This window comes from Sitophilus oryzae, unplaced genomic scaffold, assembly GCF_002938485.1.
Source record: "Sitophilus oryzae breed Bouriz unplaced genomic scaffold, Soryzae_2.0 scaffold_1660_pilon_pilon, whole genome shotgun sequence".
In the NCBI taxonomy this organism is placed as follows: domain Eukaryota; kingdom Metazoa; phylum Arthropoda; class Insecta; order Coleoptera; family Curculionidae; genus Sitophilus; species Sitophilus oryzae.
This window is the reverse complement of record NW_022146348.1, coordinates 985,502-1,002,737: the sequence shown is the minus strand read 5'-3', so window position 1 is coordinate 1,002,737 and position 17,236 is coordinate 985,502. Positions and strand designations below refer to the sequence as shown.

The window sequence follows — 17,236 nt, the reverse complement described above, 5'->3', positions numbered from 1 at the left end:
AGTGCAGTATGTGTTTCTTTCTATTCTTCTTCTTTTCTTGTCAGATACACTTATATTAATTATTCCTTCGGCTATTAAAATAGTTTTAAGTATATTATTACAAAACATATACATTTTTAATATACACTCCCTTATAATGTTAACTAAGAAAATACCTTTAATTACCTTTAAAATTAATAATATACAGGGCGATTGATAGTGATATTTATTAATGCTGGAACGTTAGTAATGAAATATAAGTTTAATAATAATGGAAATAATTTATTAAAATGCAGTAGAAAAAATGTTAACTGACTAAAAAATACTATAATAACAAATTTATTCCGTTTGCCACGTTATTTATATAGACCTAGGTAAATTTTAAAAAGTGACACAGGTACAATTAATAATATATTAGTTCGGCATAAAAGTTGCTGTCACGACATCGAACAATAAATTAAAATTCGTAAAATAAATTAAAATTATTAATTAAACAAATCTTTATAAAGAAACGCAAGTATACCAAATTTGGGCCCAATCGAACTCAAGGAAATAATATCATAATAGTGTACTATATTATGGTACCACTCGATATGCTTTAAGGTACCATAATATTGCAATGTCACCGAAGATCCGTAGTATACCAAATTTAAGAACAATCGAACGCCATGAAATGGTATCGTAATATGGTACTATATTAAGGTACCACTTTATATACATCATAGTTCAATCATATTACAATGTAACCCGAAGATACGTAGTATACCAAGTTTGAGCCAATCGAACGCCAGGAAATGGTATCGTAATATGGTACTATATTAAGGTACCACTTTATATGCATCATAGTACCATCATATTACAATGTCACCGAAAATACGTAGTATCCCAAGTTTAAGCCCAATCGAACACCATGTACGTTATATAGTACTATATTATGGTACCAGTTGATATGCTTCATGGTACCATAATAATGCAATGTCATCAAAAATACGCAAGTATATATCAAATATGAGCTCAATCGAACGCCAGGAAATGGTATTGAAATATGGTACTATATTAAGGTACCACTTTATATGCATCATAGTACCATCATATTACAATGTAATCGAAGATACGTAGTATAACAAGTTTAAGCCCCATCGAACGTCAGGCAATGGTATCGTAATATGGTACTATATTATGGTACCTCTTATTGTGCTCCATGGTACCATAATATTACAATATCACCGAAGATACGTAGTATCCCAAATTAAGCCCAATCGAACGCCATGTACATAATATGGTACTCTATTATGGTACCAGATGATATGCATCATAGTACCATCATATTACAATGTCACCGAAAATACGTAGTATACCAAGTTTAAGCCCTATTGCCGCCATGTACCTAATATTGCTATGTCATCAAATATGGTACTATAGAAGGTACCACTTTATATGCTCCATGGTACCATGATATTACAATGTCACTGAAGATATAGTATACCAAGTTTAAGCCCAATCGAACGCCATGTATCGTAATATAGTACTATATTATGGTATCACTTGATATGCTTCTGAAAAAAAACGGCGTCCAGTGACTGGAAAAGGACGATCGATGACATTTCCCATATAAATTTACATATAAAATGACAGCGATATTCATTTCATAGCTATCGCTAACGCCGTTTTTTCCCGATTATACGATATGAACTTGGTATGAACACAATCGAACGTCAGGAAGTGGTATCATAATAGTAGAACAATACTTATTATATTGTGGCCGAATTACAATGAAAATTCAGGATTCAATTATACAATTAAACGTCAAGAAGTGATTGTAATTTAGCTCATAAGATTTAATTCCAACTAACATGGCAAACTGAAAAAAACAGCTCTGATCTATTTTAATATGTTTAAATGATGTAGCAAATTTGAAGGTAGGCTTTATCAGGAAGTATTACGATATGAATTACACAATGGCAACACTGCACAAAATCCTTTTAAATTTTGTTTGTAGAAAACTGTTTTCTTTTAAATTTATTGCCCTCTATTATGTAGTAGCGAAACTACCACATCAAAATATCTGATTTGGAGACAGGCTTTTAAAGCCTGTCTCCTTTTGCTACCTACAATTTTATACATGTAACGAGGCTTCTATTGCGTAGCTAGATATTCTGTGGTTCTACTAAATGAGATAATATTATAAAAAAAAACATTTCTAAAGGTTACTTTTTACCACTTAGATTTTAATTCTAGCCCTGTGTGCGACGCGGAGGCTCCATGGAGAATGACAGTTTGTATTGAATTGAAATTTTGTCAAGAAATGTAGGTTAATTTAGCGCATTGTTCAAAAAATACAGAGCGTTCTACAGAGTGTTCTCCAATATATAATAGCCAGTATAGGTTAGTCTTCTATCTAGCCACGCATCCCTTTGACCTGGTCCCGCCATCTTAGGATTTAGGTTTTTGGTGAGGTTGTCTCCTCTTGGCCCGGGCGGTAAAGCCAAGACCCCCCCACATCTTCTAACCTTGAGACATGACCACAGACAGTAGGGGGTGCCTGGGATGACGGACAGGATAGCCACGTCCGGCATCGTTATATGCCTTGGTGCAATTCCCTGGTCACGACACTACAGCCTGTCTTGCACAAAACACATACACAAGAAGAAGTGCTAGCGCCTTGCTAAATATTGGAAAGTGAAATTGACGTTTAAATTTGACACTGTTGACAAGTCTACTGCTACTAGCGCCCCCAATATCGCTTGTAGGAACTACGGACTAGATTGTCACGCATGGTGGGAAGTTTAAAAAAATAAAAAAAAATAATTCATCATTTATTTTTAATTATGACATAGATAAAAACACAAAAAATACACCATTTTTTAAAAATATGTTTAATATCAATATCAAATATACAACAGAAATGAATTTCACCACAATAAATTAATAAAATTAAAAGAATAATGTTACAAGTAGATGAAGAGACAAAATTAATTATAACAAAACTGAAAAAAAATGGCGTCATAGTTGGCTTAGAAACGAAGATATATATCATAATTTTGAAAGTAAAATTATATGGGAAATGTCATTGATCATCATTTTAAGCCAACTGGACGATTATTTCAAACATACAAGCTGAGTTCGTTCATAGTGCTCTGAGAAATCTAGATAAACAAAGTATAATAAATTAAAAGTATTCCAGGGGAAAGAGAGGAAAAACCTGTATCGTCTCCGATATCTGTCAGGGTATTGTTGAAAGTGTCATCTTTTTGCTTGAAGTTTTCAGGTCGATCAAAAAGATGACATTTACAACAATACTTTGCTGTAACTTTCACAAATATCAGAGAGAGTACAGGTATTGCCTCTCTTTTCCTCTGGGATGCTTTATATCTGTTGTTCTTTGTTTATCTATATTTCTCAGAGCATAATGCCGAACACGACTACAGTATATAATAATTTCAATATCCTAAGTGGAAAGAAAAAAGATCACCTTTCTGTTTTGTATTATGGTCCCTTTCTTCCAATGGCTCATCTCGTTGATATTTACGAAGGTATCCATAAAATATATATTTTACTATCGGTCCTGGGATGAAAAAATATAAAATTCAATTTGATTTGATGATCCTTTTCTGTCACCTAAATCAGGAGAATGACAATGAGCATGTTAAGATGAAAAAAAAATATTAACACTTACCTACACGTTAGTCCGAGGAGTTTTATCAAAAACCTACATTTGCCTAAATAATTTATGTATTAAATTTGCAAAGCAAACTGCAGCGTGTAAACGAAAGAAATAAAATGGCGACAAGTCAACGTCAACGACCCGACAAAGAGAAAAGTGGTGTTCGAATAACAAATTATGGCTCACCAAAAATTGTTTTTGTCTCCTTTCAACGCACACTTTAGTTAAAACAAAAAAAAATTCTCAAATTTTTTGAAAATGGAAACTTATGCTACATCAGAGGAAATTGATATAATTCTATTAGTTTATAATTTATGAGATTATTAGAATTATAGAATACTTATAAATGCTCCTGATTTTATCTAGCCTGGTCTTTCTTATGGGGATGTGTGAAAGACAGTGTTTACAAAATTCGACCAACTATTGTCGATAACATGAGAGAAATGAGAGTAGCTGCTTATCGAAGTAGATCTCCGCATATGCTTTTAAAAGAGCTTTTGAAAAGAGGATCATTTTATGTAGTGAACCGGAAAGGAAGCATTTTGAGCATTTGATTTCAACTAGCTAATTTTTGACATATATACGTTTATATTCTGTAATAACTAAAATATGTTTTAAATGTGTATATTTTTATTACGAGTATTTTACTCTACATTCTTTAATTTTTGTTAACAAAAGGTATATAACAGCCACCTAGATTTTTTGAAATAATGAAGATCTACTGACGCAAAATAAAAACAAATTAAAATATTTGGGAATTTTTTTGTCAGAGGGGTAGGCAACCTTAATAATATTTTGAAGATATATGAATTCCCCATTGAACACCGGAATAATATACTGGGTGTTCCATTTAAAATAAAGGATTAACTTGCTTTTAAAAGTGACCAATGTTTCATATTAATTTTGTCTCACCCTGTGTAACTTTTCGGGTCAAATTTTAATTTGGTTTAAAATACAATAGTTATTGTAATTAAATATGAAGCTATACGGGGTAAATTAAAATTTAGTTGGCTGTTATTGAAAGTTAAAATTTACTCTTCATTTTCACGAAGTGTGAGATATGTCAACATACTTGCCTATGTTGGTCACATTGCGTCACACAACTTTGAAGTGTAACTTTTTTTGGTGACACCTTGTATAACTGTATAAATTTTTTTATAAAATGCTTTCAATTAACCTACATATGCTCCCAAAATTTAATTTCGATATAAACTGATGCCGTTCTCCTTGGAGCCTCCGCGTAGATTTCAAAATATTTGGAAGTTAAGATTTTTCTGTTAGTAAAAAGCCATAAAAGGCAAGTATTTCCTCAATTAGATCATAACCAGCTAAAGTATTTCATAAGAGTTGCTACTTTCAGTTAAATTAAAAAAATATATTTTTTAAAAACTGAAAACATTTAAATTTTTAAACAGTAAAAAACAGTTGCGTGAAAAAAACTGTATTAATAAGCATTTAATTATATAGTCATCTAATTCTGTGTTGTAATATTTTTATTTTTACATTACAGAAAAACTGCCTTCCAAAAAAATGAATGAAGACCAACTTGTTAGTGATATAAGAGCTATGATTTGCATGTATCGAGATAATCAATTTACTGGTAGATCACTGGCTAGAATTTTTCAAGGTATTCAGAGTCCCAATTATCCTGCTGTGATATGGGGCAGATGTAAATTTTGGAGGAGTCATCTTCATGAAGATTTTAATGAGATTTGTAGGATCGCAACAAGAGAAATTATTAGGTTAAAGTGATATGTCGTTGTTTTTGTTTGTAGAAGCGTTAAGTTTGTGATATATAGAATCAACTTTTTAATTATGATGACTGACTAGAAAGTGTTTTATATTGTTTTATAGTTAGTATTTTTATAATAAATTATAAAAGTAAAGTTTTAATAATTACGTACTTGCGTTAAGACCACATATGGAGTTATACAATGAAAACTACGTTTAATAGGCGTAGAAATAGCATTGTTCACATATATTATCCTTGAGAACATATAATATAGAATTTCGAAAACATTTAGAACAAAAAAAAGAAAGAAATTGATGAATTGAATCGTCCTTCACACGTGTGAAAGCGTGTGATGGACGGTTTATACCCTCCTAATCCCATATTTTTAAAAAATTTTGTCTGAAAGAAATTGGCAGTTAATGGTTTGGTAGTTATGGCTAATAATTTTACTGGACAGTCTATATTTTGCGAAGTTCTTTTGCGGCTCTGATGGCATTCTCTGACGCCATTTTTTTGGATCGTTTGGTATATCTAGCATTCACATAAAAGCGCACATGCCTTTTGCGCAGTATAAACAAAAGCATGTTTGTATTAATGATACATTAATAACATTACTGTTATTATTTAATTTATCTGCAAAAAGCAACATATCTAAAATTTGTTTTTATGAGTAATCTGCAATCTCAGTTTATTGGAGACTATTTGTTTATCAGGTACAGCTGGTAATATCTTAAAATTCATGTGCTAATAAAATTAAATGTGCCAATTACTGGAAAAAAATGAAAACCAACCACAGACGATTGATCATTAAAATTACGAATACCCATTACAGAGGCAGATCAAATTAATCCGATTTACAAACATGCGAAGAAAGAAACAATTTGAGCGCATCGTAAATCGCCGACGTATTAGTCTAACACATCGGTACTTTACGCAGCACCCGAACTATCCCAAGCGGCTAATGTGTCGGTGAATTCCGAATATGCGTACCGGCTTTACTCTTGGTATTATCACAGATTATAATCTTCGTTTTTTCTTTATTGTTATTCGTGGTTCCGATTTTCGGAATCGGGCACTAGTTAGGTGAGTTTGCGCACATAGCACGCCCACTTATGGCCTCTAAAATTGTGCACAGCGCCTGACCGGCACAGTTATTAGAGAGATATCGCAAAACCGAATAGCGTCATGCAGTATTTACGCGTACCTTATCATGGTCAGTCATGGTTACTATATGCGCGAGTCAATTTTTAACGCAACGCCCGCTAATAACGTTACCGTCTGACGTAATTTGCGGATCAATTACACCAAGCGCTATTTCTAAATAACGTTTAAAAATTGCTTAAATGGGCATGTGCGGGTATTTGACAACCGGGGCCGGCCGGCGAGATCTTTTATTTTAGGTTATGTTTGAATTGTTTTGAATTATTACTTTAGTTTTATTAGGTAATTTGATATTTAAGTAGCTGGGATTAGTTTTAATTAAGTAAATATGACCCAAAATATGGATTCCACCTCTTCCAATATTAAAGAACCTATAAAGAGACTTAAGCCTTGTTCATGTTGACGCGAATCGCGAATTTGCTGATCATGGCGGCGCTGATCATGGCGCGCTGATCATGATGATCATGGCGGCGCTGTCAGAAATTTTAAGATTTTGGCGATTCACAAGATTTAAAATTTGGGTGGCGGGAAAGTTAAAGTGTTTTCAACTTTTTGCGAATATTCGCGCGATTTTAAGGTTCGCGTTTGCGCAGAATGGTGTTGTGGTCGGTTATCGATTATTTTGACGACGCTGACAAAGTACAAAGTAACTGAAAGGATTTCTCCAGGTAAAATGGGTTCTCGTGCATATGTTTATGATATGTTTTTGATATATATGGTGACAATTTTTCAACCAAGTTATCAAACTCCTGTACAGACAATCTGTGAAAATTCCTAAATTTTTTCTCATCTTTTGTCCTCTTTTCTTAAATTAAATTGCGATAAGCACCCTTGTTGCTTACGAAATTTAAATATTTTACATGTCCCAAATGACCGTTCTCTTCTACGTTTTAACAATAAGTAAATGGCAATTTTACGCCTTCTGTTCCAATCCCACAATCGTAATCAATATTCATAATCATTAAACAAATTTGAACTCATATTAGATTTGTTCGGGTTCTTATTATTACCGTCCTAGAACTCTGCAGCGCATGCGCAAATGAAATAATGTCTTCATATTTCCTTCTGCGCATACGCATCACAGTTCTAGGACGGTTCAGAATCGGTAATAAGAGAAACCCGAAGTAAGCTATTGTATGCTAGAAAATTTAAAATAAAGGTCGTAAACACGAATAAAAAACAAATTAAGTTATCTCAGGTTATGATTTTTTTTGGTAACTTTCAGTGGAGCAAAAATGAAATGTCCCTAAAAATTCGCGACTGTATGAAATAGGTCCAAATTTTGCGAATATATTTTGGCGAATCGCTTTCCGCAATTCGCGTCTACATGAAACAAGCTTCAGGTTTACAGCAGATGACGACTTAGCCCTTCTAAGAGAATTATTTGTTGCTTGTTGCTCTAAACCCACTGGCAGACGTTGAACAATAAAGCACTGGAAAGAAGCACTTTAGCCCTTTTTTTTAACAATTTCAAAGTTTTCAGGAACAGTTAACCTAATCAATTGCAAAAATTAATTAGTTTACCGATCTTGCAAAGTTTTAAATTCAAAGTTAGGTTAAGTTTAAATAGCGGACGCGACGCGAACAGAATTCTTTCCGATCCGATAACTACAAATGAAGAGAGTTAATACCACCTCACGTAAAGGAAATAACATCTGACCTTATTAACGTCCATGCACGCTATTCGGTTTAGCGACATCTCTCTATTACGCTGTTTATTGTTATTTTACGCGAGTTTATTTTTGCGCACAGAAAATTTTACTCGGTTGCACATCGTCATAAAAAACAATTTTCGTACCACAAATAAGGGATAAGGGATTTTTATCTGTATACATATAGTATACCTAATCTGTGGTATGGTATATTATGCACACACTATTAAAAAATAAACAATTATTAAACTTAACTTTCATCCACGTTCATCGTACTGCCTACGAGCAAATATATATTTCATATTATATTTGGCTGAATTATCAAGAAACTGTACTCATAAATCAGAATTCCTTATTTCTTATTTTATACTTATTTTATTTTATTTTATTTGGCTTTATGAACCCACCATCAGTGAATTAATCTTAATTTTTATTTATTAAATGACGAAGATGCAAAACATCGATCGGGAACGATCAGAGATTAATAATTAGCCGTTAATAGTGTGTATTGAGTTTTTAGTTGTTTAATAAATTAATTAAGAGTGTTACCGTGTAAGAACCTGTGACAATAGTCTCAGGGAAAAAAGAAAAATAATCTTTTAAATAATTTTGAATAAAATTATCATATAAACCATTTTACACATGAGGTGATGGATACGATTTTTTTTTCTCTAAAAATGCAATTATTTAATTTATATAGAGTAATTCCAAACTCTCTGGATTGGTTTGGTACCCTTAATTTGTTTGTGCAAATGATGCCGACTATCGCAGTGTCGAAATTAAGATACTCACACGATTCGAAATGACTTTGTAAATATCATACCAGCCTGGTAGTGATAAGCTAGTCTAACGCTAGCCTCGGTCTTGCTTTTTGTACTAGACTAAGACCAAGACTAGCGTTAGATCTTCAAGACCAACCGAGACCTTCAAGACCAAATTTCGAGGTAAATTTCCTAAAAATCAAAAGGCGTTTCTATGGTAATTTAATTTCGATTTCATTCTTTGATAGATGGTTATTAATAATTTTGATTAACGTCATATTTATCGCTGTTGTTAAAGTATCACATTTTTCGATAGTTATCACCCTTTCCGTAGCACTGAACTAAATAAATTTTGTGCTTCTTTAACATTTTAAAACATGAAAAAATATGATGTTAATTAAAATTATATTAATAACAATCTATCAAACAATGAAAACGAAATTATATAGCCATAGAAAAGGGTCTTGATTTTTAAGACCTCAACAATTATTGAACTACAATATATTTTCATGATTTCTTTTTATTTTTTCTGAATCGGTATGGAAATTTGGACAAGTATAAACGGGGAAACAAAACATTCTAGAACAAGCAACATTTTTTTTGAAGAATGCACTTTTATCAAAATGTCAATAAAAAAAATAAAAACACTAAATCACCACAATACACCAAAACACTTTTACTTTTACACTGGACACGCGTTTCGCTAACCATGTTAGCATCATCAGCAGATGACTACAAATTAAAGTACAATCTACAAGTTGAGCGTTTATATACTCGCTCAGTGGGCACCGAGTGGGCGTGGCAAAATCTAGCCAACCGAGTCAGAGCCCACTGAGCGTAACAGTTAGATTTCCGCCACTAGGGTAGTAGGAACAAAGAACTTGAAGGAATTGGACCGTTGTCTCTGTTCATACTATCTTTACATTTATTAATTCTGATGCTTTCATATGCATCTAATTGCCTGTAATTTGAGACTTGTTTAATTAATTTTAAATTATTAAGATCTATACAATGTTCTTTATCAACAATATGTTCGGCAACGCAAGATTTATCCGGTCCACCATGTCTTATCTGAGCTAAATGTTCTTTAAATCTAGTTAATATTGATCTTCTAGTTTGCCCAACATATTTCTGATTACAATCTTTACAAGAAATTTCATAAATACCCGACCTTTCCAGTGGAGGTGTTTTATCCTTTGGATTACCTAATAATTGTTGTAATTTATTATTAGCGCTATACACAAGTTTATAATTGACATTCTTAAAAATTCCTTTTAGACCACGGGATAACTCTATATCAAACGGCCCGGTATCGAAAAATATTTAGACGTATCTTTCTCCACTTGAAAAGTCGAATTTTCCGAAATCATTAACCTATACCTACGTTTTCTAATTAATTTATCAACTAGTGAAGGAGGATATCCATTACACTCAGCTACATTCCTAATGTAATCTCTTTCTATTTCATATATTTCGTTGGAAAGTGGGAAACTAAGAAATTTAAACTAGCCATTTTATGTTCAACAATTTGATGTGATTCATTAGAAATATATCTGCGTGTGGTCGTATTTTTTCTATAGATATCAAATTCCAGGCAATTATTAGTATTTCTAATAACTAATACATCTAGAAATGGTAATCTGTCGTTGTTCTCAATTTCATGCGTAAATTTAATGGAAGGAAAACGATTATTTAACTTAGAAATAAAATTATCTATGGTGTCTGAATGTGTGTCAAAAACAGCAAAAATATCATCCACATACCTAAACCATGCTCTTGGAAAATACTCAAACTGATTCTTAGCCTCCACTTCAAACCTGCTCATGAATAAATTAGCCAAAAATCTGACTCGGTTGGCTAGATTTTGCCACGCCCACTCGGCGCCCACCGAGCGAGTATATAAACGCTCAACTTGTAGATTGTACTTTAGTTTACAATCATCTGCTGATGATGGTAACATGGTTAGCGAAACGCGCGTCCAGTGTAAAAGTAAAAGTGTTTTTTTGGTGTATTGTGGTGATTTAGTGTTTTTATTTTGCTGTGTAACACCAAAGGTTCTCCAACCCTCAACTGTAATCTAAAATGTCAATAATAGAAAGTAAATAGTTTCGTCTTGTAAAGAAAATCCGGGGACATACTGTATATTACTTATATTTAAACTGTTCCATTGCTTGTATATTTTGCACGTAAAAAGAGTGAAAATCTCAAACAGGAAACCTTATATAGCACCATTTCTGAAGAAAGGTCCATCGTGTGCGTAAGTATTAAATAAAAATTAAGAAAAATTTCTTCTAAATAATCTAAACATCAAGTAGGAAACTTACGGAACGATTTTTTTGAATCTATCGGGTATTTTTACCTGTTATCAATCAATAAAAATAGTTTCAAATTCGTCTAAATTATCATAAAAAAAACAAACAGTTTGGAAGGAATATTTAAATTATATACGAAACCAGTCGCATTTTGTTTAACCTGTGAACTCAAGCGCTTGAACGAATTCAAGGCTTTTTAGGAACTACCAAACCACTACTGGAGTGATGAACTTTATACTGTCGGTTCTCGTTAAAAACAGCAAATTAGTATTTTTATTGTAAATGTGGTAATACAGAGAAAGGTAAATATATAAATATAGAAAGAATATAAAAAAATAACGCTAAATTATAACTGAATTTTATAAGTGCATAACGTGTTGGCGTGTGCTGTGATTAGATTTATTATTATTTATTATATCGATAAAAGAATAGGAATATAGATGATGTCAACAATTCTGTCGAAATAATTGTTAAACACTTGTCAGTGGTTTCCAACCTTTTTGTACCTGTGCCCCCTTAAAAAAGAATTGTGGCGCCCCCCTAATTTTTCTAACATCTAATTTCATAAATACTCAACTGATATTATAATTTATTGTAATAGGCTAAAAATAATATAAAATGTTATGTAAAAATATACGTAAAAAAATAATTATTTATTATAAGAAATAATAATTTTAAATGTAATAAAAACAAATCTTACCAAAATACTGGTAAATTTTTGGTTTGTATTCGAAATTGATATTTTGGAAACAGCTGCATGCTCCCCTAGGGGGGGCGCCGACAAGTTGGAAACCACTGACTTAAGTAATAAAGGTTGAAATTTTGAAAAAATATTAGCAGAGAACGACAATTTTATAAATTAAAATTTAACTTTTGAAACAAAACTGGTAAGAATTTTTTTTTTCCAAGGATCGGATGGACGATGAAACTGGAGAATTTAATTCGGCTTTTTTTAAAAGAACCGATCCAGAAACAGGGGAAAACGAACTTATGACATATTTTTTGAACAAAGAAACTGGAGAAGAGGAATATTACAGCATTCACTTCATATGGGAAAGTTTGCAAGCCCAAAACCCTTTCCAAATTAGCAGGTACTAAAAAGTAATTGATAGTTTTCAATGTACATTAGAGACTAGGGCATTATTTTTTTAAAGATAAAAATATAGGTATACAGGGGTTTTCACGCAACACATTTTTTTGACAGGTAGTTTTTTTGTCAGAAAATTTTAAATATTTTTTTTCTCAAAAACGGTTAGTGTTAGATATATATTAATGTAGTGTGTAACATCAATATAATAGCAGAAACGGCGCATCTAACAGCCACTATTAGATATTCTTTCTTTGAACAGACTATATCAGAAAATAATGATATTGGTATTCCGATATTCTACCAGCGTATTTCCACACAAGTTTGAATAGTTACAGACCATGGAACTGTATGTACACACAGTTACAGCCCATAACTTTATCCTGAAATAATAATTTCTATGAACGTCATTAGTTTACATCATAAAATTTCTACACTTTTCTGACTTATTTTTTTTAAATTGTATATTATACACTCAGATACTGTAAAACTATACAGACCGGACTACCGTAGTAGTAACATAGTCAGAACCGGACGAATTAGCGTATACCCGTCCGACGGATAAAAAGCAGGCGAAAAAATGCGATAAAATAAAAATAGGTAGATATGTGATAAGAATGTTTCAGAATTTACATTTATTCGTGTTTTAATAGCCAAAACGAATACATAGATTCTCGCGACAGTTCTCGTGTAAAATTTATTTTTTAAGTAAAATAATGGATGTTTACGAAGTTCGTGAGAAAATTCAAATTGTAAAATGGTATTTCCAAAATCGGTCTTATCGGGACATACAAACAATTTTTCCACAAACTTTTGTAAACAGGCCAAGTCCATCTTTACCTACTATATCAAGAGTTATTAATAATTTTAAAATACATGGGTGCGTGTCCCCACAAAAACTGAAAATGCCTGATGTGTTGATTAGTGAAGAACAGGAGTTAAAGCAAGTGTTCATTTGTGCTACCGCGGATCAAAATCCCACGTTTTCAAGTAATCAAATTGCTGTGATGGTTGCCCTGCCCACAATGCCCGTATGGTTCAAGAATATTTGAACAATACTTTTCCCAACCGTTTAATTAGTGGATATGGAACTATTTTGTGGCCCGCTAGATCACCAGATCTTTCTCCCAATGATTTCTTTTTGTGGGGTTATGTAAAATCCAAAGTGTTTGGTCATAATACGGCTAATAATATGGATAAGCTTCAAGAAAAAATACGAGAGGCTTTCCAAACTATTAGCCCTAATATGTTAGCCAATGTCAGACGGGGATTTTACGACCGCCTAGGCTTCTGTCTAGCACAAGAAGATGGTCTTTTTGAACACTTGTTACAATTTTTTTTATTTAGAGTAATATTTTAGTTTTTTTATGGGTTTAGAAAATTTATTTATTTTTAGTTTTGGCTTGTAAACACACTCAAATTATAAATATTTAAGTATTTTTATTTTAAATGTTACTTTAAGTGAGGGGAAACACTTAAAATTAAAATAATAAATACTCGGTACTCCTCGCGTCGTACTCCTAGTCTGTCACGACCGAACCGTCCAAGCACAACTGCAACTGCGTACTGCCTGACCAGCCGACTAGCCGGCTGAATCTCGAATACGAACGCAAATCGGGTAAACGTAAATTCGTCCGGCAACTTGCTATGTTACTAGTAGCCTGGTATTCTCTGTATACTACTATGAACTGCCCATCATGTTCGACGTTTGGCAAATGCTTGGCAGGAGGGTTAGAAGTCGCGAAGAGGTTGCGCGTTAGAGGTCGCGCTTCGAAAAGAATGGGAAAACATAACGCAATATGATATATGCAGCCTCAATGACAGTGTGAACGGACATATACAGGCAGTTATAGCAGCCAAGGGCGGCAATACAAAGTATTAGGGTAATATTTACAATTTTTTTTTCTGTTTGTGTACTTGAGTATTACAGATGTTTTCTTTAATATTGTTAGGTCTGTTATCGTTATTAATGTTTATAAAAACCCGGACTCTATTTCGTTAGTCTTTAGTAGCGTTTTTTTAAATTAGTATAGAGTATCCAATGCAGTGTAACATGACGTTACGACAATAGTCACCAAAACCATCTCGTCATATTAAAAAATTACATAAAAAAGTAATGATAATTAAAAAAATCGCAAATTGATCGTTATCAGTCCATTTCGCTCTTAAAAATTAACTAAAGGATGTATTGACATGAATCAAAAAATAAAATACTCAGGAGTCATAGTTCTGACTAATGTTCTGACCGTAAAATTATATTTTATGAAAATTTGCACAGTGAGTGTTTTAACGTTAAGGTAAAAAAAACAACCCCTCGATTAACCCTGTATAATTAAGATTTTAACCCTGTAACAAGATTTTCACATATTGTCTGCGAAGAAAATATAGCAGAAATATTAAGAAAGTTTTTGAAAAAACTACAATCAATTTATTTCTATCAGATTTCGAGATATCGATTTTTGAATTCAGAGTTCTAATAGCGCGACCACTGCCGAACACCAACTCAATTCCACTTATTATTACCAAAAATGTAAGTGTTTCTAACTTGCACTTAAAAATTTTCAAGATATAGGGAAAATTACAACGACTCGTTAATAAGTAAACAAATAAAATATCACGAGACGTAACTAAATCGTGAAGTGTCAAATATTAAAGTTTATAAAAAACTGAGTTTACGAATTGAACTTGATATAATTATAATACAGTTTGTTAAACTAAAAATAACAAAAATTTAACACTAAGTTTAACCAAAAATTTCTCCGTTGCGTTTTTTTTGCATCTTAATGTATAATATTATAATAATGAATGATATCTTTTTAAATAGTAGATATGTATCAGTAAATCCTTTTTTTTTCAGATATAGCCTAGGAATTCCTACAATAGTTAAACAAGATACTGCTAAAACACATTCGGATGAAATATTCAGAGACTTTATTGCTGCATTGGTTTTTTTACTGCCTACTGTAATTTTTACGCCTATTCTTGGACTTATTGTGGTAACATCTGCTGTAATTTTACACGCATGGTGTCATCGACAAAATGCTAAACTCTTACGACAAGGTGACAATTCGATTTATTATCAAAGTCCATTCCATACTATATTTAAAGAATTTTGTTCCAAGTGTATTGCCGAAGAAGAATGCAAAAAAATTTGCAAAATTCAGAATAAACGATATAATAAAAGAATGGCAATGAAAGAATCGTTGAAAAGAGTAGTAGCTTAAAAATAGTTAGTGGTATTTACATTCCAAGGCAAAGGACGATTTGAGCATGAGGCTGAGATGCATCTAATGACGTTGTAATATTTTGTAAGAAATCTTTTGTATAGCTTTTTTAATAAGTATTATATATTCTGCGATGGTGTAGGTATTACTTCACAACTAATTGAATAAAGAAATACAAAGAAATAGAAAGTTAAACTTGGGATATAATAATAATATCTCAATTGAACTATACACTAAACTGTTTTCTTATAATAGTATTACCAGTAAATTTCTCTTTTTATCAACACTTGATGAAAATACAATAAAGTATGAGTTTATAACGATTCCTAGTGTTGTTATCTACAAATCCTATAATAAATAAATAGCAAAATGAAACATTAATTCACCACAATACACCAAGACACTCTACTTTTGCACTGGACTCGCGTTTCGTTATGTTAGCATTATTTTTAAAACTGTTAGAAAACTAGTTTTAATCATCTGATGATGATGTTAAAAAGTAGTCTTGATGATGATGTTAAAAACTAGTCTTCATGGCTAGCAAAACGCGCGTCCAGTGCAAAAAATTGTTTTGGTGTATTGTGGTGAATTAGTGGTATATTAATTAAGCCTGTTCGAAAAAACTCTTAGATTTTTATAAAAATACTAGTTGAAGCCTGGCGCATCCGCCACGACATCAGGAAAAGAAAATACTTTTTATTTTTTTTTAATTAAATGAAAGACAAAAAATCCGGTGACGACAGTTTTTAGAAGAGCCAATTAGCTATCTTTTAGTAAAAAAAAAGCAACTTTCTAGAGCAAGTCGTTACTTCAGTATCGACGACACAGATAAACATTAGCATATGTAGATACATTTTAAACAAATATAAAACTTTTATACACAATGATCGAGTCTTGTAACTGTGGCCAAACCAACTTTCTTATTTTGAACACAGCATACTGTCTTTCTTAAACCATAAAACCGCGAAACGATTTATGGTTTACTTTCTTTATTCAACAAAATATTTGATTTTAATTTTCTTTGAAATAAAATTTAATTGATGTAGAATGTAGAATGAGTATAGGGGGGAGGGGTTAATCACAGGGACCTTAAAGATTTATTGTGCCCCCCTTTCTTGAGTTATATTTCTATAACTCATCATACGTCCTGTTGTAGGTCTGACAGTGTATTTCCCATTCTCCGAGAAGTGGGCATCTACCTCCTACGAGGGTATACACCCTTCCACGGTTGGGGTTTAGCCCTCCGTGCCCTGCACAGTCGGAGAGCTGGTCTCCGGCTGAGGTACCCGCCTTATACCAGTGTTCCCCGAATCTATAATAGAGGATATATCCCTTTTTCTCGATTGCCTCCTTGGATTTGAGGTCAATTACACCACAAGGGTGAGCCGGTCCACTTCTACAGAACCCCGCATGTAGAAGGGAGACGAAAATTGCCCCCTGGTATCTCAAGGTTGAGACCAGTTGAGGCTAGACTTCTATCTAGCCACGCATCCCTTTGACCTGGTCCCGCCATCATAGGATTTAGGTTTTTGGTAAAGTTGTCTCCCCTTGGTTCAAGCGGTTAGGCCTTTGAATAAGAAGACTAAGGAAGGAGCATATCAAAAATCTTAGGTACACCGCGATGGGCCTCAAATATGGCCGACTTAAATTCCGGTTTATCAGTG

At 32.7% G+C, this 17,236-nt stretch overlaps 2 protein-coding genes across 3 annotated transcripts in view; both read left to right on the top strand.

Moving 5' to 3' along the window:
- LOC115880895 (ATP-dependent DNA helicase Q4) overlaps window positions 1-5,516 on the top strand; it is a 43,912-nt gene extending 38,396 nt beyond the window's left edge. For both annotated transcript variants that reach the window (XM_030898222.1, XM_030898221.1), the window contains one exon: window positions 5,154-5,516. In XM_030898222.1, the coding sequence (XP_030754082.1) occupies window positions 5,154-5,395 (242 nt within the window). In that variant the 3' untranslated portion in view covers window positions 5,396-5,516. The remainder of the gene's footprint in view (window positions 1-5,153) is intronic.
- A 3,518-nt stretch (window positions 5,517-9,034) lies between these two features.
- Window positions 9,035-15,895, top strand: LOC115880929. The gene is made up of 3 exons (XM_030898261.1): window positions 9,035-9,132; window positions 12,171-12,352; window positions 15,206-15,895. Exons 2-3 carry the CDS (start codon window positions 12,177-12,179, stop codon window positions 15,570-15,572), a joined length of 543 nt encoding a protein of 180 aa, XP_030754121.1. The 5' UTR covers window positions 9,035-9,132; window positions 12,171-12,176; the 3' UTR covers window positions 15,573-15,895.
- The last annotated feature ends 1,341 nt before the right edge of the window (window positions 15,896-17,236 follow it).